The sequence below is a fragment of the Natator depressus genome, chromosome 3, assembly GCF_965152275.1.
Source record: "Natator depressus isolate rNatDep1 chromosome 3, rNatDep2.hap1, whole genome shotgun sequence".
Lineage (NCBI taxonomy): Eukaryota > Metazoa > Chordata > Testudines > Cheloniidae > Natator > Natator depressus.
This window is the reverse complement of record NC_134236.1, coordinates 137,632,147-137,653,561: the sequence shown is the minus strand read 5'-3', so window position 1 is coordinate 137,653,561 and position 21,415 is coordinate 137,632,147. Positions and strand designations below refer to the sequence as shown.

At 41.7% G+C, this 21,415-nt stretch overlaps 1 protein-coding gene across 1 annotated transcript in view; it reads right to left on the bottom strand.

Annotated features, from left to right (window-relative positions):
* Positions 1–21,415, bottom strand: part of FMN2 (formin 2) — a 239,356-nt gene that overhangs the window by 171,158 nt on the left and 46,783 nt on the right. Inside the window, exons 3-4 of the mRNA XM_074948897.1 lie at positions 14,433–14,580; positions 6,430–6,491 (exon numbers count right to left, since the gene is read on the bottom strand). Coding sequence (XP_074804998.1) covers positions 6,430–6,491; positions 14,433–14,580 — 210 coding nt within the window. The remainder of the gene's footprint in view (positions 1–6,429; positions 6,492–14,432; positions 14,581–21,415) is intronic.

Below are 21,415 nucleotides of genomic sequence, written 5' to 3'. Positions count from 1 at the left end.
TTTAAATTGCCAGTTTTATGCCGCAATTATACCAGTTAGTCTATGTGCTCATATCAGACATAGCTGATTATGCTCTATGATATCTAGGTATTGCTTTTGCCAGAAAAATAGTCTATAAGAAGCCTTAGTTTCACACTGTTGTCAATTTCACATCAAGGCTTCTTTCTTTGTTAAGTCAGAGAAGAAGAAAAAAAAATCTACTTAGCTGACTTTAGGCTGGGGACATAATCAGTACAAGAAAAAGGGGTCAGAGCCCAGATGGGAACACTCCTCATTGTATCTCCATACAAGTTCCTTAGACTGAAGTATGCCTTTATATGAAGGGTGGGATCCCTTCTAGAAGGATTTATCTGGATACAAGGATGATGAGGGGGGAAAAAAGGGGGAGGAGGGTCCCTTTTTCCTCCTTCCTTGATATTAAACAAAAAGGAAAATATACTAAAGTATGTTCCACTGTTTAGAATAGTTAGCAACTTCACAGAAAGTTTGGAAACCTTGATGACAAATTTGGGAAAGTAAAATGAAAGTTGATATTTGACCTATACACATATACTCTATTCCAACTTTCAAAATAAACCACAATGGAGAACAGAAGAGCATGATGGAATCTATAAGGACTTACTTTTCACACATGATGGAATCTATAAGGATTTAGTCATCTGGATGACCCTACCCAGACAAGCCTTTATCTATGCTACTTCCAGAAGAGGAAGCTACTCTGTGACAGAGAGTCATGGAAGATGGAAGAAGTCACCATTACTGTCAGCCGAAGTTACTGCTGACTGATAGAGACCAAGAGCTCTAAAAACTTACTAAATCAGATGTAATAAAAATATGTTTGAATAACAAAAGAATCCTGGGTTGAGATTTTCAAAGCCAGCTAGGGGATTTCATCACATAACTCATTAACTTCAAAGGGAGTTGTGTGGCTAAATGCTGTAGTCAGCTTTGAAAATCTCAGACCCAGTAAACATTACATTAAAGGCCTGATCACATGGCCCTTTTACAATCAGTGAGAATTTAGACAGTGAGGGGACATGGGATCAAGCAACAGTCCAAAATGATACAGAAGATAAAACCTTCATTACCACGCTTGCTAAAATTAAACAAAAATTATTAAATAAAATAATGAGCAGAGAAAATAGAAGGAAAGATGACATAGGGGAGACATTTCATTATTCAGATACATACATGTTTCCATGTAAAACTCAAGTCTTGAAATGCTGGGAATATGGGAATACAGTAAATCATAAAGAAAGAATGACCAGACTGGACCTGAATTTTCAGTTATATGACACGTTTTAAAGAATATAAAAAAAATGTACTACCCATACTGAAAGAAATCCATTTTTATACTTCGGTTCTAAGACCTCAAATTTATTAGTCTCTATTATCCGGTCTTCAATTTTAGGAAGGGTGGGGTTGTTCTATTCATACTACAGCAGTTTTCTGACCGTCAGCATTTAATTAGCCAGTTTCTTTTAGATTTATTTCTGAACAGAAGAGTTGGGGAAATGTTTGAAGTCACATTCCAAAAGCTACAGAATACCACATTTTCCACAGTAAATGTAACAATCCACCATGATTGTTTCTTGTTTCCGACAATTCCTAATGGTCTAATTGCAGTAAACTGGTTCTTTACTTTTCTATTAGTAACAAAACACAAAACACAAGCACATCTCCATTAAACCGGAATTCTTTGGTACAGTAATAAGTTCCTTAGTTCTTTTTGTTGTGCTTCATTTTAATGACAAGTGGATCAAGTGGTAGGATAACTAAAATAAGGGATAATGAGTAAATTTTCCAACAGGTTTTGGACTTTTTTTTTTTTTTGGTTAAATGTTTCTTGAAAAACAGATTCAGCTGTAGGTACAAATCAAATACAGCCTACAATTGGAATAATTTTCTAATGATTTATTGGGATTGAGAACAATAATTGCCTTTCAGAAGATGTGGGGAAAATAATTTATTAAAAATGTGCATGACTTGAAGAAAGAATAAAGGTTACCTGAGACTAAGATACTTTACCACCATTCCACCCTGTAGCTGTATTACAACTCATTCCATTCATAGCTTCTATAATTCAAATCTTAATTATGGAAAGTGAACAACATTTAAATAGATACATTCTAGTGTTTCATCATTCAGTTGTTTCTTCTGGTATACCAATATTCTTCATAAATATCCTTCCTTTATCAAAATGTACCAATTCATTTTTAGCAGAGATGGTTGAACCAAATAGTTATTAAAAAGAAGAAAAAAAAAAGACTTGAAACTTTGCCCACTCCCTATTCCAAACCAGTTTTCTTCCTCACCAATCCTCCCAAAGATCCATGCTCTTTTATTCATGACTCTCCATATAGCGTAATTTAGTCAGTCTTCTGGCCTAACCTTATTGAATGAAGTTTAAGTATCTTAGGAATGTTTTGAATTAAAATGCAAATGTTTATGTATTATTGTGGGACTGTATGTAACATCTCCAGCGGGCAGATATGATCAATGTAATCCCTGGGAAGTGTTACGGGCTTCAAAGGATTACCTAAAGCAACGTACCACCCAAGGATGGACTTCTGGAATAAAAGTTAAGTGGATTTCCCAGGCAATCTCTAGAGCAAAGAATCCAGCCTTTTGAAGCTTTGCCCTGAGGGGACCTTTGTCTGCTGATAACTTGTTACATGAGGACAAGATCAGAGGCCCCAGCTATATAAAGGAGTGACTCTCAGATTCATGCATGTGCTTGTTCTGAGCCAAGGCAGTTATGAACATACAACCACGGAAAAATTTCTTGATGGTGTTCGAAGGACTGTTCATGTGCCAGAGCCTTTGGAATTAGGGGCGGTCTCTGGTAAGATTATTAGCATGCATGTAGGTTGTTTTAATAGGTTTTCTCTAATGTTTTCACCTTAAGAATAAAAGTTTGCATAGAACGGTCAGTGTGGTAACTTAACTGTGGGCAATTACGCTGGTAATAGCTTCTGGAGATAAAGCAAAGCAGGCCTGCTAAGGCAGTCTGACTTGCTGGGGAACTCACAGCGTTGGCAGGGAATTATGAAGCCCAGAAAAAACCCGGTCAGAAGGGAGAGAGATGTGTCTCTCTGCTCAAGAGAGGTGACAGCCAGGAGGAGCCAGGAGCCTAGATGCGTGCCTTTGCTGGACCACAGGGAGGCAACACAGGTGCAGCTGTCCAGAACTGTGACAGAGTGATCTGAGAATTCAACATACACAGGTCCAAGAAAGGGGCCTGTGCAACCCCCCTGACCTCAAGGGGAGAGACTGAATCTGCTGATAACTGTGCCTAGCATCAAGGCTTGGAGCCGTACAGATCTCAGGAAGGAGGAGCTGTTTAGGAAGAGACTATTTTGAGAAGCTTGGGAGACTGGGATGGAGGAGACTGTACTTTGGGTTTATTTTATGTTAATAAACCAGTTCCCAAGAAGAGGAGTTATTGACATAAACCTCTGTGGATTATTCCCGGGAACTTGTGAAGGCGAAATTGAGACAGGGCACCATAGAGCGACGCGTAACCAGCAGGAGCTGCTGCGGGCAAGCCCACCCTTTTACACGCCCCAAGTTAGCTCACTTCATATCCTCACTATAATTTATTACAGAATGCATCACCAATGCTGAATCATTAACTGAAGGTTCCAGTTTTACTTATGCTGATCAACTGCCATCCATACAAAATTTCTTGAATTCCTTGTGTTCTAGTGTTTCCTATAGATCCTGATACATGCTGCACTGGACTAACTCTGCTTACTTTGAAAATCAGTGGTTAAAATACCATTGCCTTTAATGCTATTTGAGTTAAGCCATTGCAGAGTGCTTTTGAAAATCCCATCCACTGTACCATACATTTGATACTCCTGAGGGCATTTTGTGCCAAAAAATTAAAAATTCTGCAAATTTTATTTGCCAAATAAATGTGGAGGCTCCAGCATGGCATTGGGGAGCACAGGCCATTGGCTGCACAGAGGTGGGAGGTCACTGTGAAGCTCCCCTCACCCCAGACACAGACTCCGTGGTGAGGTTGCACTCAACCCTGACACAGCATAAATCCTGGGCCTGCCCCAGAAACACCCCCCCCCGCCATGCCAGATGCACGAGGTGTGTGCAGGCAGGCTCAGCAAGGCAGGATCCAAATGTGGAAGGGCTTAGAGGCGGGGGGGGTCCAGGTGTGGGGCCATCTAGGTGCGGACGGCTCAGTGGGGGATCTGGATGCACAGGGGATAGTTTCAGGGTTATGGGTGCAACAGTAATGCAGGGGGTCTAGGTGAAGCTGGTTGGGGTTTGGGGGGGGTCTGGATGGGAGCAGGGAGGTCTGGGTGTAGGGGACTCAGAGGGGTCCAGATGCTGGGGGAATGGGGCTCAGTGGGGTGGGGATCTGGGTGTGGGTGGCTTCTTGTGGTGGTGCAGGGGGAGTGGGACTCATTGTGGGGGGGGGTTCTGAATGTGGGGGGTGGGGATCAGTGGGACTCATTGTGGGGGGGGGTTCTGAATGTGGGGGGTGGGGATCAGTGGAAGAGTCTGGGTATGAGGGGTTCTGGATGCACAGGAGTTGGGTGGATAGGGCAGCAGCTCCCTGTACAAGGATCTCTCACCCTGCAGCTGAGGAGTGATGGGTGCAGGAAGTGGGGGGATGGGGAGTTTGCAGAGCTTCCTGCAGCTCTGGGAGAAATATGAGGGAGGGTCTGACATGGCCCTGGATGCCGTGCAGGGAAAGAGGAAGTCCCATCCCCCCCCAGCCCAGCCAAGACTAGCAGCTGAGCCCAGTGCAGGGTATGGAGCTGGGTCTTCCCCAGTCCCACCCCCCCTGCACCACTGTAATTTACCTCTTTGCCAGCTGCCCCGGACCCCCAAAACATACTGTTGGGGAGGGTTGCATGACCGCTCTTATGACTTCCCATTGCTTCCCCATTAGAAAGTCATTTTTCTTCAGAGAAGCAAAGAAGTCTGTGGGGGGACATAAATTCTGTGCATGCACAGTGGTGCAGAATTCTCCCAGGAGTAATTGAGTCTTGGTAGATTGAAAATTTAACCAAAACTTTGACTACTGTCCTAACATGCTAAATTAAACCTATGACCCATTGCTTCTCCATAAGGTGACACTTTCACAAATGTGAATGCTAAGAACCAATTTAGGATGGGGAGACGAGGAATAGGAGGAAGACGAGGTATACGTTTAAAAGTAATAATGGGAGTTTGGCAGAGTAGAGACAAAAGAAGTGGAACAAAAAGTCTGCTGCTTCCCACTAAAATTCCTCATGTATTTAAGAATATAAACATTTATTCATATATTCCTGGAAAATCATGCAATAGCCTTCAAACAAAAAAATGAAATTATCCAAGCTGGAGGGTAGAGTCAGTGATTGCGTTTCTGGTCTTTAGTCTTTCACGCTGTCACACTCCCTTGCCCCTCTTCTCCTCTCCTCCTCCCTCCTTGTTTCACCCCATATATTTGTTTTATAGTGAAATAATATCTTCACTATTTTTCATGCAGTCTTCTGTTAGGATGAACATTAAAGTTACCTTCGAAAATCTGGACTTAGTGTGATTTTGGGTGCCTCAGTTTTGATACCCAAACTCAATACATACCTTCTGATTTCAGAAAGTGCTGGGCACCTAACCTCATCAGGTCTCTTTAACATGTCTCAAGGTGAGCATCCAAAATTGCTCATCATTATTATAAACTTAGCCTACGAGCTACTGTGCTGTGAAGTTGGCCTTTGTCAATGTTAACCCTGAGGGACAGTTTATATCTTCAGCTTCATTCACCCAGACATAAAGCCAACATATGTATTTGACTTCTATTCTCAAGGTTTCCATCAAAAACCACCCTTGAATTTCTCCATTATGGTCATAAACTGCCACTTAATGGATTTTGTTTTAAACTAACATTCTCAAGGGGCAAAGCCAGAGCTTCAAACAAATAATGACATGATGATGAACCATTCACACTGCAGTGTTTTGCACATGCCATCTGACTACAACATGAATTCAGGAGAGTCACTGACCGAGGAGCCTGCAAGGAAATGGTATTTGCTAAATGGTTATTGTGCACTGGGTACTGTTCATCTGAGGAAAAGCCACACAGGTACAGATTAATCAATTCTAAGGCCAGCAAGAACCATTGTGATAATCTAGTCTGACCTCCTGCATATCATAGGTCAGTAACACAGGTCCATAGAAACTACCTGTCAAAGGGATCATTTGCAGTCAGTAGATAGCCAAGAGTCTCTTCATGTAAATATACGATCTGGACTATGTATCAATATTTTGAAATAACAAATTTAGAAAGAAAAAATACATTTCTAAAGATTTGCACCACCTATTCAGGCTACAGAAACATGAGAATTACTTCCAAAGGGGCTAACACATTAGCTTCCAAATCATATTACAAAAGAAGTGTAACACCTCCAGCCAAGGTCTTACCTGTACCCGCTGAACATCCTCTATGTATTGTTTCTGTGTTTCCAAGATAGTTGCTTCAAACTCTGGATTGAAAAGGAAATACAGATTCAGAACATTTTCAAGAGAAGTTTCATTCAACATGAACATAACATAAGAATGGCCATACTGGGTCAGACCAAAGGCCCATCTAGCCCATCTTCTGACAGTGGCCAATGCCAGGTGCCCCAGAGGGAATGAACAGAAGGACAGGTAATCATCAAGTGATCCATCCCCTTTCACCCATTCCCAGCTTCTGGCAAACAGAGGCTAGGAACACCATCCCCGCCCATCCTGGCTAATAGCCACTGATGGACATATTCTCCATGAATTTATCAAGTTGTTTTTTGAACCCTGTTATAGTCTTGGCCTTCACAACATGCTCTGGCAAGGAGTTCCACAGGTTGACTGTGCACTGTGTGAAGAAATACTTCATTTTGTTTGTTTTAAATCTGCTGCCTATTAATTTCATTTGGTGACCCCTAGTTCATGTGTTATGAGAAGGAGTAAACAACACTTCCTTATTTACTTTCTCATAGATTCATAGATACCAAGGACAGAAGGGACCACTATGATCATCCAGTCCAACCCCCTGCACAACGCAGGCCACAGAATCTCACCCACACCAATTATGAATTTATAGACCTCTATCATATCCCCCCCCCCCCAAGTTGTCTCTTTTCCAAGTTGAAAAGTCCCAGCCGTATTAATCTCTCCTCAGATGGAAGCTGTTCCATACTCCTAATAATTTTCTATTACCTTTTCCAATTCCAATACATCTTTTTTGAGGTGGGGTGACCATATCTGCACACAGTATTCAAGATGTGGGCATACCATGGATTTATATAGAGGCAATATGATATTTTGTGTCTTATTATCTATCCCCTTCTTAATGATACCCAACATTGTTAGCTTTTTTGACTGCCACTGCACTTTGAGTGTAGATGGTGCTTAATCTTTCAGAATACAAGTTAAAGGGACCTTAGCGGGGTGGATTTTTTCAAAAAATAAGAATTGTTTTTTATTTTTAAATGAATTCAATAGTTTTTATACATAACCACAGTCTTCCTCCTTTCAGGCTGTATAGCATTCACTAAGCCCCACCATTAGTTGAAGGGTATCATCTTAAATGATTTATAAATAAACTTCACTGTCACCATCAAAAATTTATCTTTCCCTTTGTCAGAAATATTTACCGAGAGCATAGACAACCCTCCCATAGAATACCCCCCAGGAAGCTTAGGATGAATAAAACTCCCTGGAAAGCCCCCACACTTTGTTTTAACATATTATCCCATTAAGAGGTTGGCCTAGCCACCGGTGGAATAGCCAGCAGCTCTCCTCAAACTCTACAGATCCTAGGTGATCACAGAAGACCAGGGAAATCTCACACATACAGAAAACTTGTGTTTTTTGGTGACCTCTGCTCCACGCCTCTCAACACCCCGCCCCGAAAGTCTCCCCCACACATTCACTCTCACTTTCAGGCTTCCTTCATACAATATCATCTTGGAATCCCCCTTTTAAAAGGTGGGTCCTAAGTATTGGAGCAGCATGGAAAAGTTAAAGGTTAATGTGACCTGATACTACATTAAATTCCGCCCCCCCCTTTTACCATGCGGCTTGTGACAGTGGAGAGAAAAATAATGGAACCTTCACTCCATCCCTGCCCGCAGGTTTCCCCATCCCTAGTGGCTCTGCAGGGTCTTGTACAGGGGAGAGAACAGTGCTGTGAAACTGGTTGACCTGAGCTGCACCAAACCAGGGGGACCTCCACACCCAGGATTTCCCCCTAAAACTCGGACGTTGGAGAATGGACTGGATTGAGTTCCCTCTGCACAAAGAACCTGTCCTCCCATCCCAGAATTAATTCACCATCCAACACCACTGTAGGGAATTTGCAATAAAAAAAAAAGTTTCAGAAGTGTAATGCCATGTGCTACCTGCCAAACTGAAAAGTTAAAGCAGTAATCAGTTTTCACATCTAGAAGTAGCCACTGTCATGGTTTCTGCACTAAGAATCAGGAGAAAACCCAATGGGAACAATTACAAGCACTGCTTTGCTAATCTATGCCTTTAAAGCAAAGAGTCATTTTGTTCCAATGTAATATAGCTTTAAATAGAACCACTGCTCACCAACAGTCATCACTGTGGCACTGAAAGAAAATATCAGAGAAATTAAGAACATTTCTGTTTCTTTTCCCTCGCAAATGAACATTAAAATATTATGCTAGTAAGAACTAGATTCTCTTTCTTATTTTAAAGACAGGGTAATCATTGATCATTAGCTTTTCAAGAGCTGCCTTTTAATAAAAACATTTAAGTCAAAGTTAAAATAGTGACTGTTGGTCAAGTCAAACTTTGATTCTGGTAATATCATTTGTTTCAGTCAGAAACACATACTGTACATTCCAGCTTTGTTTATACGGAGCAGTATCTGATTGCATGCTGGATAAAAGAAATTACAGATTGTGCTGGCAAGGATGGATACATGCAGCAACCAGTACACATACTGTACTTGAAAGCAATTTGCTGAATCTTTGGAGAGAATAATGAAGATTTTCTATTTTTTTTAATTGTTGATGACAAATGCTCTTGTGGTTAAAGTACAGGATTGTGAGTCAAGAGCTCTGGCTTGCATTTTCCACTTTCCAGACTTTGTGTTTGACCTTAAGCAACCTCCCCGTACAACAACCTCAGTTTCCCATCATGATCTGCTAATATCTGCTTACTTGGCAGGGGTGTGGTCAGGGTTTGCTCATTTATATCTGTAAAATATTGTGACATGGTGCTATGAATAGTCAAAATATACTCAACAATTTAGTCAGTCAGGTTCCACTTTGCTCCCAGCAAGGCAACCAAACTATTTCTTTGATCTGTGCATAAAGAATGGAGGAAACAAATCATTTTGACATCTCTCAGGAGCAGCACTGAACAGTGAGCCCACCTGTGGGCTATGACCATCGGTGTGCTAGCTCCAAGACATGTTCTCCTCATACACCACCATGACAATTCACAACCTACAGTACCAGTGGTGGTTATGTTTCAAGGCTACCAGGTAAGTACTTAAAATCTGAAGCTTCTTTCCCTTCAAGAGCCATGGCATTCTCCTCCACAGTAGCATTAAATCTAATGGAACTGCTGTGGTGCAAAACATGGTTAATCTAAGATACTGTTGAAATGTCTCTCACTTGGACAATTTGAGTGTTTATAACATCACTCCAATTAGTGACTGGATTCACCATATAAATCAGTTCGTGTCTGGGACTGGAGGAAGCAAATGCCATATTATGCCAAAATTGACTTTTAGCCAGCTCCACTCATTGGAGGAGAACTGGAGGAACTTTAGGATGCTAACTGTGACTTGAACACGTCTATAATGACCGGGGGGAAAAAAAAACAAGCAGAAAGGCATTGGCTTTTTTTGGTAGAAATTGTTAATGCCAGAGGGCAGAGTGCCAGTATGTCTAGAACAAGCAGCTGTCAGGCCTTTGCTCAAAAAACTCTCATGACAATCTCTTTATATAATATAGTCCTCTATAGTTTTCCCTATTAGTTTTTTGTTTGGTTGGTTTTGGTTTTGTGTTTTTGTTTTGGTTTTTTGTGAAAGCTCATTTAGGTGGCGATGGCAAAGGAACACCACAAAACCTAGAATTTTCAGATTTCCTTGTGGCCTTTGAATCTACTTTCAGATTTTAATATGGTACAGACTAAAATAATGAGCATGGAATCCGACCTTTGCCCACAAAAGGTTATGCTGTTGGCTGATCTCCTTCTAGTGATGGACAAAATAAGCATGGCCATTTTTTAGAGCTATCTGCAGCCTTTGATAACAGTGACCATGGGGTTTTGTTGACCTAACTACAGACCCTGGCAGAGCAGGTTCTACTCTTTGATCTTAAAAGAGATCCCAGAAGGTGGTATTTGGTAACTCGTCATCTACCCCTAGGGTTCTCTCTTGCATTCTCATGATGTTTCACAAAGTTTTCTTCTGTCATACCTCCTGAGGCTGCCAGGGGAGATAATGAGACAGCAGCTGCTGAAGATCCAATGTTATGCTTATAAAACACAGCTTTAAACACAGCTTTAAAACACAGCTTTCATCAGTTAGATCTGTGCATTTCCCCAGTGCCTGGTTAAGTACAGATCCAGATTAGATGAAGATGATGTTACTACTTGTTTGGGGATAGGGAAGTATCAAGTCTGCCCCATTATTAACCATGCTTCAGCAATGAGGTTTGCAAGCTAAGGATATTTGTGAATCCCTGCTTGACCTAGGGTGGCTTTAGTGACCAGAAATGCCCTTTTTCATCTGCTCTTGAAAATCATTGTGACCATTTTCCGAGGATGCAGATGTTCCTACCATCCTACATTAAATTATAGATGCACTTTTAAAAAATAAATTATAAACATATATCAATACCTTTATTATAATTTCTTCTGGGGGTTTCCCCAACACAAAAGGAGTAAACATACATTTCCTGACTCTCCTATGCATTTCTCCTTAAACTGATCTAGAGTTTTATTTATAATTTGCATTGCATTAGCCACTATTCCTTCAAATTTGTTAAAAATTTCATAATGTGATGCTATAAACCCTGCTGAGGTGCTAATTCTATGTTGTTTTATATTTCTCTTTGTTTTCCATATTTTTAAACAGACACATAGTACCAGCACTTACCAATGGCACACACTATGTTTCAGTCCATGTATGTAGCATAAGAGTTTTCAACCACAAAACATTTTTCTACTAAGTTATCAACAGCACTTGGATTCTGGCTGGTCCTTAACCTATGCACTACCCTGTTATCTACCAGTATGTCTAAATTACAATTAGACTGCTGCCGCTGGACTGTGCCAGCTGATTTGGGCTCAGGCTAAGGGGCTGTTTAATTGAGGTGTCGTAGATATTCAGGCTCAGGCTGGAACCCAGGCTCAAGGACTCACCCCTTAGCCTGAGCACCGCAAGCCTGAGTCAGCTAGCACAGGCCAGCTTGGGTTTTTAATTGTAGTGTAGACCTGCCCTAATGAGCTAAGGTTAATGTTCTTAGGTTTGCTGGAGTCCGGACATTCTCAATAGCTTCTCCCACTGGTCTGAGAAAGTCCAAGTCATTTGACTTTTAAAGCAAACTGCAGGCCTCTTCTCTTAGATTTTAAGATCAGCATTTAAGAATGTGTTCCCTCTCTGGCTTCAGAAGTCACATGCACCTCTTATATACGCAATTTTGGTACAAATCTCAGGTAGACTTATTTTTAAGACTTCATTATTCACTTAACATTACTCACCTTCACTGTCCTCTACAAAGTAGGCATGTAAAAAAATATTACATTTTATGTACAGAAATTACTTCCATTGGACATTAATTACAACAATAACCAAACTCCCTCATTTTTTTCTGATTGGCAAACAAATTAAAGCCATTTAGACAGAAATGTTTAAACTCTTTTTAAAAGGTGCTAACAGTTTGAATAAACTTTCCAAAAAAAGGGTTTGAGAGTCTATGGGTAGGAGCAAACGCAGAAGCAAATGAATTAATCTTTTTTAGGCAAATAAACAGAATTTTCAAAAAGGAAGTGGAAAAATACAGAATCTAAGCAAGCAGTATTCTTAAATTAAACTAAACTGCTTTTTGTTCTGTTTTGCTGGTATTCCAAATTAATAGATCTTCAAAATTCTTATACTTCTAAGTATCCTGATTTAACCAAAGTCACTGTTTTTCCTTGGATAACCAGTATAATACTGAGTTGTGATAAATCTCTGCTAACCTCAGTTACCGTGTCCACCAGAGTTGTGAACTTGTTCTTGTTAAAGCAATTTAAATAAAGAAAGATTTAAAGCTCAATAAACAGAATGCTATATAGTGGGGGAGGGGGGGTGGAAGAGGGGACTCTTTTAAGCAACTGACATTAAGAGAATTAAGGCTGACTTATTTTTGTGAGAATATACATAATCTGGATTAGTAAAGCAAAAAAATCTGATACTCAAGGCTTCAAAGTTTTGGCTATGTCAGGAAGGCAGGTTTTGTTTACTTGTAAAACTATATCACTAGATTGCTTATACTGCAGTGGACATTTTGGAAGTAAATTAAGGGACAATGCAATGTTCATATTGTAACCTCAGTTCTTTTGCTTTTTAACTCCAAAGAGGCTTTGGATACAGTCACACACACACCAGCCAAATCTCCATTTGTGTCAACAGGCACAAGGTTCTGACCCTTACAGGAACTGAGTTCAGCTACCAGGTCTAGCAGCACCTTTGCTGAGGCCTCGGCACCACCCAGTGGCCCCTCAAGACAATTTGCCACCATCAGCACATCTTCAGTGCCTTCCCCTTCCCATAACAGAGCAAAGGTGCTCATCCAGAGGGTGCACTCCCCAAGGGGGACTTTCTGGGGAGGCGTGGTGAGCTTTCTGATGGTTTGGTGGTCATGATAGAAGGGGGTGGGGGAGCGCAAGTGCCAGGTCACTCACTCAGGTTTAGCCCAGCCATACCTCTGTCATGATGAGGGGTCGCTAAGCCAAATTTGAGTGAATGGCATTGCAACCTGACCCAGTGGGGTCTCAGCACCACTCAGGTTTGGCCCTGTCGCCTTAGGCAGATGCCTAGTTTGCCTATAATTAGAACAGTCCCTGGCACCACTATTTTCTAGTCTCCAACACTACAACACACAAAACTTCAGGCATATCTACACTACACACTCCTCGTACCACAGCTATGTCAGTCAGGGATGTGATAAGGTGTGATTCTTGACTAACAAACCAGTACTGGCAAAAGCCCCTGGTGTAGACACAGTTATACTGGCAAAACTGCATTTTTGCTGGTGTCGCTTATTTTACTCAGGGCGGAGCAGGGCTGGAATAAATGATGTCAGCAAAAATGTAGTTTTTCCAGTATAAGCTACATCCACACTAGAAGTGCTTTGCCAGTAGCGTATACAGATATTCCTGTACCGGCAGAACACTCCTAGTGTAGACACAGCCTAATTCTCAGACCATTCTTAGGAAGGCCCAGAGTGAGGCAAGTTTGATATCAACCACACCCAGAGCCTAGCAGCAGTGCTAGGAAATCTGTTGAAATAATGACAAATTCCTTATTTGCTGAGGAAAGGCAGGAGTGGTGGTGGGAAAAGGAAGAGTTGTAAATAGTGAGTGGCTTGCCATATAGCCCATAGGGATGAATGTAGCCTCAAAATGTAGAGAGCTCTTGAATGCTAATTCAAAACTAAGCCTCCCTGAACCTCTGATATTTGTCTGTCGTCAAGACTTCTAACCAAAAGCAGACTTGAAATTCTTTTCAGTGGTAATCTAGTTTTTTCTAGCCTACAAAACAAGAGATTGTTCATTATTAATTTAAACAAATGCTGTTAGACAATTAGAAAGAATAATGACTTCACTCAGACAAGATAATAAAAAAGTAAACAGACTGGTGAAGTAACTCAACAGCTTCTGAAATGCACCAAACTAAAACAAGTCCCCCACATTTGTTTCTTATATCCATTTGCTTGTTCCCTTTGCCAACACAGGGGTTGTGCTGAGCACATATGTGGGATAGCATGTGCCTTTTGCCACTCTAATAACCTAAAAATAGCACTGATAAGTTTCAAAGGGAGTCCATATCCAGCAGAAAGGAAGATTGCTCCACATCATCGCTATGAGAAGCTGTAAACTGCAGAAGAACAAAGGACGAAGCATGGCAAAGTGCATTATTGTTTGCTGTATGTACAACATAGTCAGTGTACACCTTAGTGTTTAACAAATCAATACATACTTTCACAAAATATTTCAGTCAAATTCATGCAAGTTAACAACACTTCTACCTTGCACACAGGATCTTTAGAAACAGGTGCAGACATTAGGCTCCAAAGTCCATATTTAGGCACCTAAATAAGGGCTCTGATTTTCAATAATGCTGAAAATAACACACAACAGCTCCCTCTGAAATCAATGGGAAGTGTTGGATCCTGTTTGTGTCTCCAAGCCATCCATACCTGCTTCCATATGTTTGAGTTTTTGCTCCTCGTCGGGAGGCTTGGGTGGTGGCCACACGGATGGAATTCTCCTTGGAAGCCTCCCTTCGATGTAATCCGATGAATGTGTGGGTTGGCTAACTGCAGCCCAAGTATAAAGCTGGTCTTGCTGTGGTTATTCAAAAGAAAGTTGAGAAGTTCATTGTATGAAAAAGACAATTGAAACAAGTTCAGAAACATCAAAGCTTTCATTTCCAACATAAATAGTTCATTATCCAGTCCTACATCAATACAGGCAACTTGTTTTTTTACACTCTTCACCTCATGATGAAGCCTTGGCCTCCATTTTTTTTAAAAGGTGAATTTAGTAGCTGTGCAAGGAGCTGTACTGACAGCCATGGAAAATGTCATCTTCTGTTTATCCACAGAACAAGTAACATCACGGGCAGCAGCAGCCAGAGCTGGGGTTAGCATTTTTTCAGTGCACATAAGAAAAAAAAATTTTGCTGCTCCCCATTCCCAGGGACATAATCAACTCATGATCACCCCTCTATATGCAGGGTCAGCCTTGGGATTTTGGAGAGGAAGAGGAATCTTTGCCATACGACCTATATTTAAATTAATCATATTGCAGAAGAGCACCCCAAGGATAGTAAGGGGTGTATTTGTTGGCAAAAGGACAGGACGGGCAGGTTCCCACAAGATTTCCAGTCCCCACAGGACTTCTTGGTAGGCTTGAGGTCTCATGAGATTTGACCCGTGATTTGAAGCCATAATACCGCATGGGATTTGGCCCAAGATTTGGAGCCATGATAAGAGCCATGTGCTCAGAGCCACTTCTTGTTTTCTGGTTTCCAGAAGTCAACTCAACCTCATCTCAGTCACTGTCAGCTGGGCTAGTTGCCGTTTGGGGGCTGGGAAGGCATTTTTCCCCATGCCACCAGCTTGCTCAAACCTGGGTGTGTTTTTCTGCATTCCCTCACAGCACAACCTAGAGGTTGGAGATTGGGCAACTGGAGGACTAGAATTCTCCCCTTCCCAGAGGTCACAATTTAGACCTACATAAGAGTCCTTTAGTTGTCACAACTTTTGGCAAGTGCCCGCTGCAGAAACTCACTGATTTACGCTCCAGATCCAAAAAGATAACATAATGGGTATCCCAAGGGCATCCTCTTATGAGACTGGGGCATAGTGGCTAAACCCCTGGAAAGAAGCGTGAACTGGGGGCCGGGGCACTACCCCAGAGGGTCTGCCCCACCAATGCACTTCATGGCAGTGCTGGCTGGGGGCTGAGGTCCCCTCTCATCTCAACTCCTGAAATGGGGGTGGATGCTAGCAGGCAAGTGGAGGCATCCAGAGAACCTCCCACCCCAGTGTGATGATTTGCTCCCCCAGAAGTAGTATAAGAATTGGCAAAGGATCAATTTGGTGTGCACGACTGCGCTTGGCTGTCCCCCGACAGGAACCCTACATATAATTTGACTAAGAAAGTTGCAGCCTGGTTAAAATCCATACCACATGTCCTAGCCTTCTTCCATGCACCGAGCATGCCAAAACACGTTTTTGTTGAGGGGAGGAGAATGGGAGAAACTGTAATTCTCCCTGGCTTACTTCAGCAAAAATGGAGACCCTGCTATGTGTCCCTTTCAACCCCAGTGACCTGTTTCCTCATTGACATTTCCAAGGCTGTCTTTACAGGAAAAGGGATTAAAAAATTACTTTTGTTTTTAGAATGAAAACAGATATTCTCCCTTCTAGGGAGACTCATAGGTAGTACATACCTATCTCTCAGAGAGGATAAACTCATGAGTGGCTATCAACTGCTCAGACTGTGCAGTGAGGCAGGGGAGGAAGTCAGTATCTAAATGGATCATCACTGAATATTAATGGTATATCTGACAATGTCACCGTTCTGGCCAAGGAACTGATCTGGAAAAGTCCAACATACTGAAGCATAAAACTGAAAACCCTCACCTTAATCTACGGGATAAAGACCTCTGGTCATCAGTGTTTACCAGTGGTTCTCAATCAGGGGTATGCATACCCCTGGGGGTAGTCAGAGGTCTTCCAGGGGGTATATCAACTCATTTAGATATTTACCTAGTTTTACAACTGGTTACAGAAAAAGCACTAGCGAAGTCAGTACAAACTAAAATTTCAGAGAGAATGACTTGTTTATACAGCCCTATATACTGTACACTGAAATGTAAGCACAATATTGATATTCCATTTTTTATTTTATAATTATATGTTAAAATTAGAAAGTAAGCAATTTTTCAGTAATAGTGTGCTGTGACAATTCTGTATTTTTATGTCTGTTTTTGTAAGCAAGTAATTTTTAAGTGAGGTGAAACTTGGGAGTATCCAAGACAAATCAGATTCCTGAAAGGGGTACAGTAGTCTGGAAAGGTTGAGAGCCACTGCTGTACACCATTTGTGAATGTTTTCTTACCAGTCTTCACTTATTACACTAAGTGATACAACTCATGTTTTTGTTATGTGCTGCACTACTAAATTTTTAATGGTTTGTTCTACCAAGTTGCTCTGATAAATCTAGCTATATGTCCAGGGTGATAAACAGGCAGCATAACATTTAGGGATTTCTCTACAGTTCATCATAACCAACAATTAATTTAAAAAAATGAATGCAGAAAAAATGACCAAACTCCTACATATTGTTTACGGGATGCATGTGCCTAAAAAACCCCCAACAAGCGGACAAAAGCACAAAGATGGGATCTTATTACACTGTGACAGCATCAGAAAACAAGTGGATCAGCATAAAGAGTAAGGGTGCTCCAGACTAGTCAGGATGAAGTAAAGAAAGATAAATGTATTAGTCCTCCCCCAAAAGGGAAAGAAAACAAACACACACATCAAACCTCTAAATAAATGTATAAGCATCTTAGCCCAAACTCATAACAGACACACAAGCCATCTGTGAGCTCTAGGCTTCCTCTATTTCCTGATCCTGTTTCCTGTGTCTCAGGGTCTCAATTGCTAACTTATTGCACCTGTGGATCCAGCAGGGCTTGGCTAATCTGGCTCTTTCAATCATTAGTACCCCAGCAACCACCAATATTATCTTTTGCACAGGAGTGTACATTTGTTTTTTTGTTTGTTTGTTTGTTTGTTAGTTTATTGTCCTTCTCCTAGTTTTCTAGGTGGGAATAAATGCTGCAGTGACCAAAAAGAAAAAGAAAAAGAAGAATTTACCACCGTACACCTTTCATCCATAAGGCATTCTCTCTCACCACACAAAACAAGGAAACCCAGAAGGGGAAACAGAACCAAATCCCAAAGGAGGGGTGGGGGGAATAATCCACCAAAGAAACAAGCCATCCTGTTACAGAGAAGAACTAAACAACGGGCTCAGTTAGCCAGGCCAAACACTGCTACTCTAGGTAGCACAAGAATTATAGTTTAAGCAAAGTTAGGGCAGAGGCTTAGTCCTTCTGAAAAGTTTTTCCCAGCTGTACAAACCAACAGTAGGCTTGCATTGGCTCTGACTGGGGAAGTTAGGTGGACAAAGCTTAAGATTGCAGCCCAGGAGTATAGTAGAGGGTGGGCAAATAGACTGCACTTAATAAGGTAAATTTCATACTACAAAAGTAATAATGGAAACAAAAAAAGTACTCCTTATGATTACCATTATTACAGATAGCATCCTTGCAAGGATACGCTAACCTGTGAACTTTCATAGGGTTTCTTCTCTCTCTCTGGGTACTTACATTCAAAGATAATTCCTGCTCTACCTTGTCTAGTCTGCACTAGATGTCTTTTAAAAGTACAACTGATAAGCGCTCTTACCATGACGAAACTTTGAATTTACGCAGACTCTCCACTTCTTGCTGCTCAAAAGCAGGTACATGCACAGACCTTCCATGGGGGAAAAGGGGAACAACCATAACCCACTTTTTAAAGCATGTTAGCGTTCATTTACTCCCCAACCTCATTTCTGTGGGACACATTGTAAGGTAACCACTGTCACAGCCTGGTTTGCTCCACTTAACGGCAAGAATAGGATCCCTGCTCCAACATATCCTTCCACATCACTTTTGACTGCTTCTTTAGAACTGCAGAACGCTCATACAGGGGTGAGGCAAACTCTCTCTGCAGAATCTGAAGATATTTTTCAGTGTCCAATCAATAGACTTTTGAGTGTCTATTACTATTTATAGATGCTGTTCAGAATTTATCCAAGTACTTTCAGATTTGTAAATCTCTCTCCAGTCATACAACGCCGTTATTTCTGCCTTTTTTTCAGCAATCCTTCACCTCCATTTGAACTGATTATGTTACAACTGTAAAATCTTCATGTTTTCCCTCAACTGCCTGAACACAAATATGACCTCCAAGCAGACCACTGAATATACTGGTGACTTTTGTATGTTTCTTTTTCTGACGCTTATAAGTAGCTATTGAAGGTATTATATCAGGGAAACACAATCTGCACAGCAACCAGTCACTTATTGCCGTAGATTGCATTTTCTGTAGACGATCAAATACACAGACACAAAGGGTCCAGGACCGGGATCCACTGTCTGAATGGTTAAAAGACACACATGCTGCGGATGTGTAACTGAAATCAATTTACACAGGTCTGTATGAACTGGTCACAGAAAGCCTAAGTCAGCAATAGGAGCCTACCAAAACAAAAACAAAAAAAGACAAATCTGAACAGATATGACAACTGGCTGCATTTGGATATCACTGAGGAAAAACAAAACATTAAGGGCTGCATTTTGTGTGGTGGGATGAGAAGGGAGGGAGGGAGTTGCCACTGTTCATCAAACCCCACCACAACCTCCAAGAGGGAGGCACAATGACAGTAATTCTGACCACATCTACACCACTGTGAATCAGGACGAACACCACTGAAGGCAAGGGACTTCTGTCAGTTTTCAGACTGGAAGCAGGCCCAATTCCTCCAGAGATTCCAAGGCCAGAAGGGACCACTGTGATCATCTAGTCTGACCTCCTTTTTAACCTGTTTAGCCATAGGTATGATCAATCATGACTAGGGCATAGAACTTTCCCAAAATTCACATAGGGAGCCCAGGGCTACCTCTGAATCCCCAAGGATCATTGCACAACAACTAAAATTGTGTTCAAAGTTCCCGGAACAGAGAAGGAGCAAAGGGGCTGAAGGTGGGGGGAAATGCTCTTTGTGAAATGAATCTTAGGGACTCCTTGCACATAGACTGTTACGGGGCAGGTAAGGTTTTAGTTCCAGAAATAAGAGCCAGAGTACATTAGAATGCTCTAATCAGCTGAAGAGAGCCATCTTCATTTTAATAGGTGCTTAACATGAAGAAATCAATATCGCCAAGTAAATCGGAAAATAAACCTCTCCTTAAAAATAAGTTACCAACAAAACTATGAATTCCTTCTATCCCCACGCTAAAACTAGAGCAGCAATTAAACATGGCTATCTGATCTGTGCCAAGCTTCAGTCCTAGTAGTGGACACAGATATTTTAGGAACAGCATATCAGTAATGATACTATACTTATGGCTGAGATGGCATTTCAGTTTTCCAGGTTGGACTCAGGAACAGAAGGGATTCCCTTTTCTTTAGAAAGTTGAAAAAAGTTAGGCAGCTTTTGGAAAGCCTGAGCATGGGGAGAAAAAAAAATCACAAAGAAAACTGTACAGATGTTTTTGCACTGTGGTAACTCAGAAATGTCTTCACCCTGTGCCACAAATCTGGTCAGGCTCCCCTGCCGGCCAACCACCAGGTTGCTGTAAAGGGAATCCCAGCCTCTGAGTTCCAGGATATTTTTAAAAAGAAAAGGAGTACTTGTGGCACCTTAGAGACTAACACGGCTGCTACTCTGAAACCAGGATATTTTAAGCTTCCATGGGTCTCAGCAAGCATTAGCACTGTTTCCTCCCTTGCTCGCTCTGGCACATTTCCTGGACACCAACTCTCAGTCTGCTATCCCTTCACAGAAATGGAGTCCCTCAGGGCACCTGGCCCAGGCCAGCAGCAGTGATTCCCAAGATACTCCAGTAGCTTCAACAGACCTTCTCCCAAAACTCCACCCAAAGGTGTGAGCCTTCTGGTTTCCCTCTAACATAGTAGGCATTGCATACAACACGAACATGTTAATGCCCTCTACATAAATCACACAAGAATTACAGAGATACATACAAAAATAAGAAACCCTACATACTTTCCCCCCTCATTTTAGCTCACACTTCTCTTGGGGGACCATCTGTGTTCAAGAAGCCACCACCCACCCCTCATTCATATGGATCATCCAGCAGCGTCTCTCATCTTCAGCTGGTGAAAAATAGTGAAAAAGAGAACAAATAGAACAGCTCCTGTCTTTTTTAACCTTCCAGTGTGCTCTGTCATGTGACTCTCTGATCAGCCTCAACAGATGACTACAGAGTCCTACCAGGAAACTTCATTGCCAGGCAACCGCTCCCCTAACAAACCATTTAATGCAACAACCCCCTGTTCTGATCTCTTTGCCACCCACCTTTGAAATTCCACAAGGAGGCAAACAGACACTAGAGAAAGCAAAGTGCTGCACAGTCCAAATGGAGTTTGCAGTTTGGTGAAGACAGAAAGCTCATAATCTCACTCACAGTTCATGAACTGCACAGACAGATTCCCCAAATCATCACACCCACCCAGGGGATTAGGTGACCTGCCTTAAAACCACTGCTTTCGAAAACCTTAAGGAAGGCCCTACATCCAACTCCAGCCACCAGCTGGATAGAAGATATTGCACCACGCTATGAGTATCACCAATCTATGCTGGGCTCCTGGGAAAGTGCTCAACTGAGAGGCACTGCACTGAATGCCAGCCATAGGTATGATCAGTCACTGTAAAGGGGTGGAGAAGAGGACTGGCCTGCACCCCAACCACCGCCTTGGAAATTCTGCCTGTCTAGCACTTGGAAACTAAGATCCAACATATGAATCCTGTAAGATATCTTCAGAAAAGCAAAAAGTTATAGGAAACCATTTTCTTTTCTTGTACAGTAGCC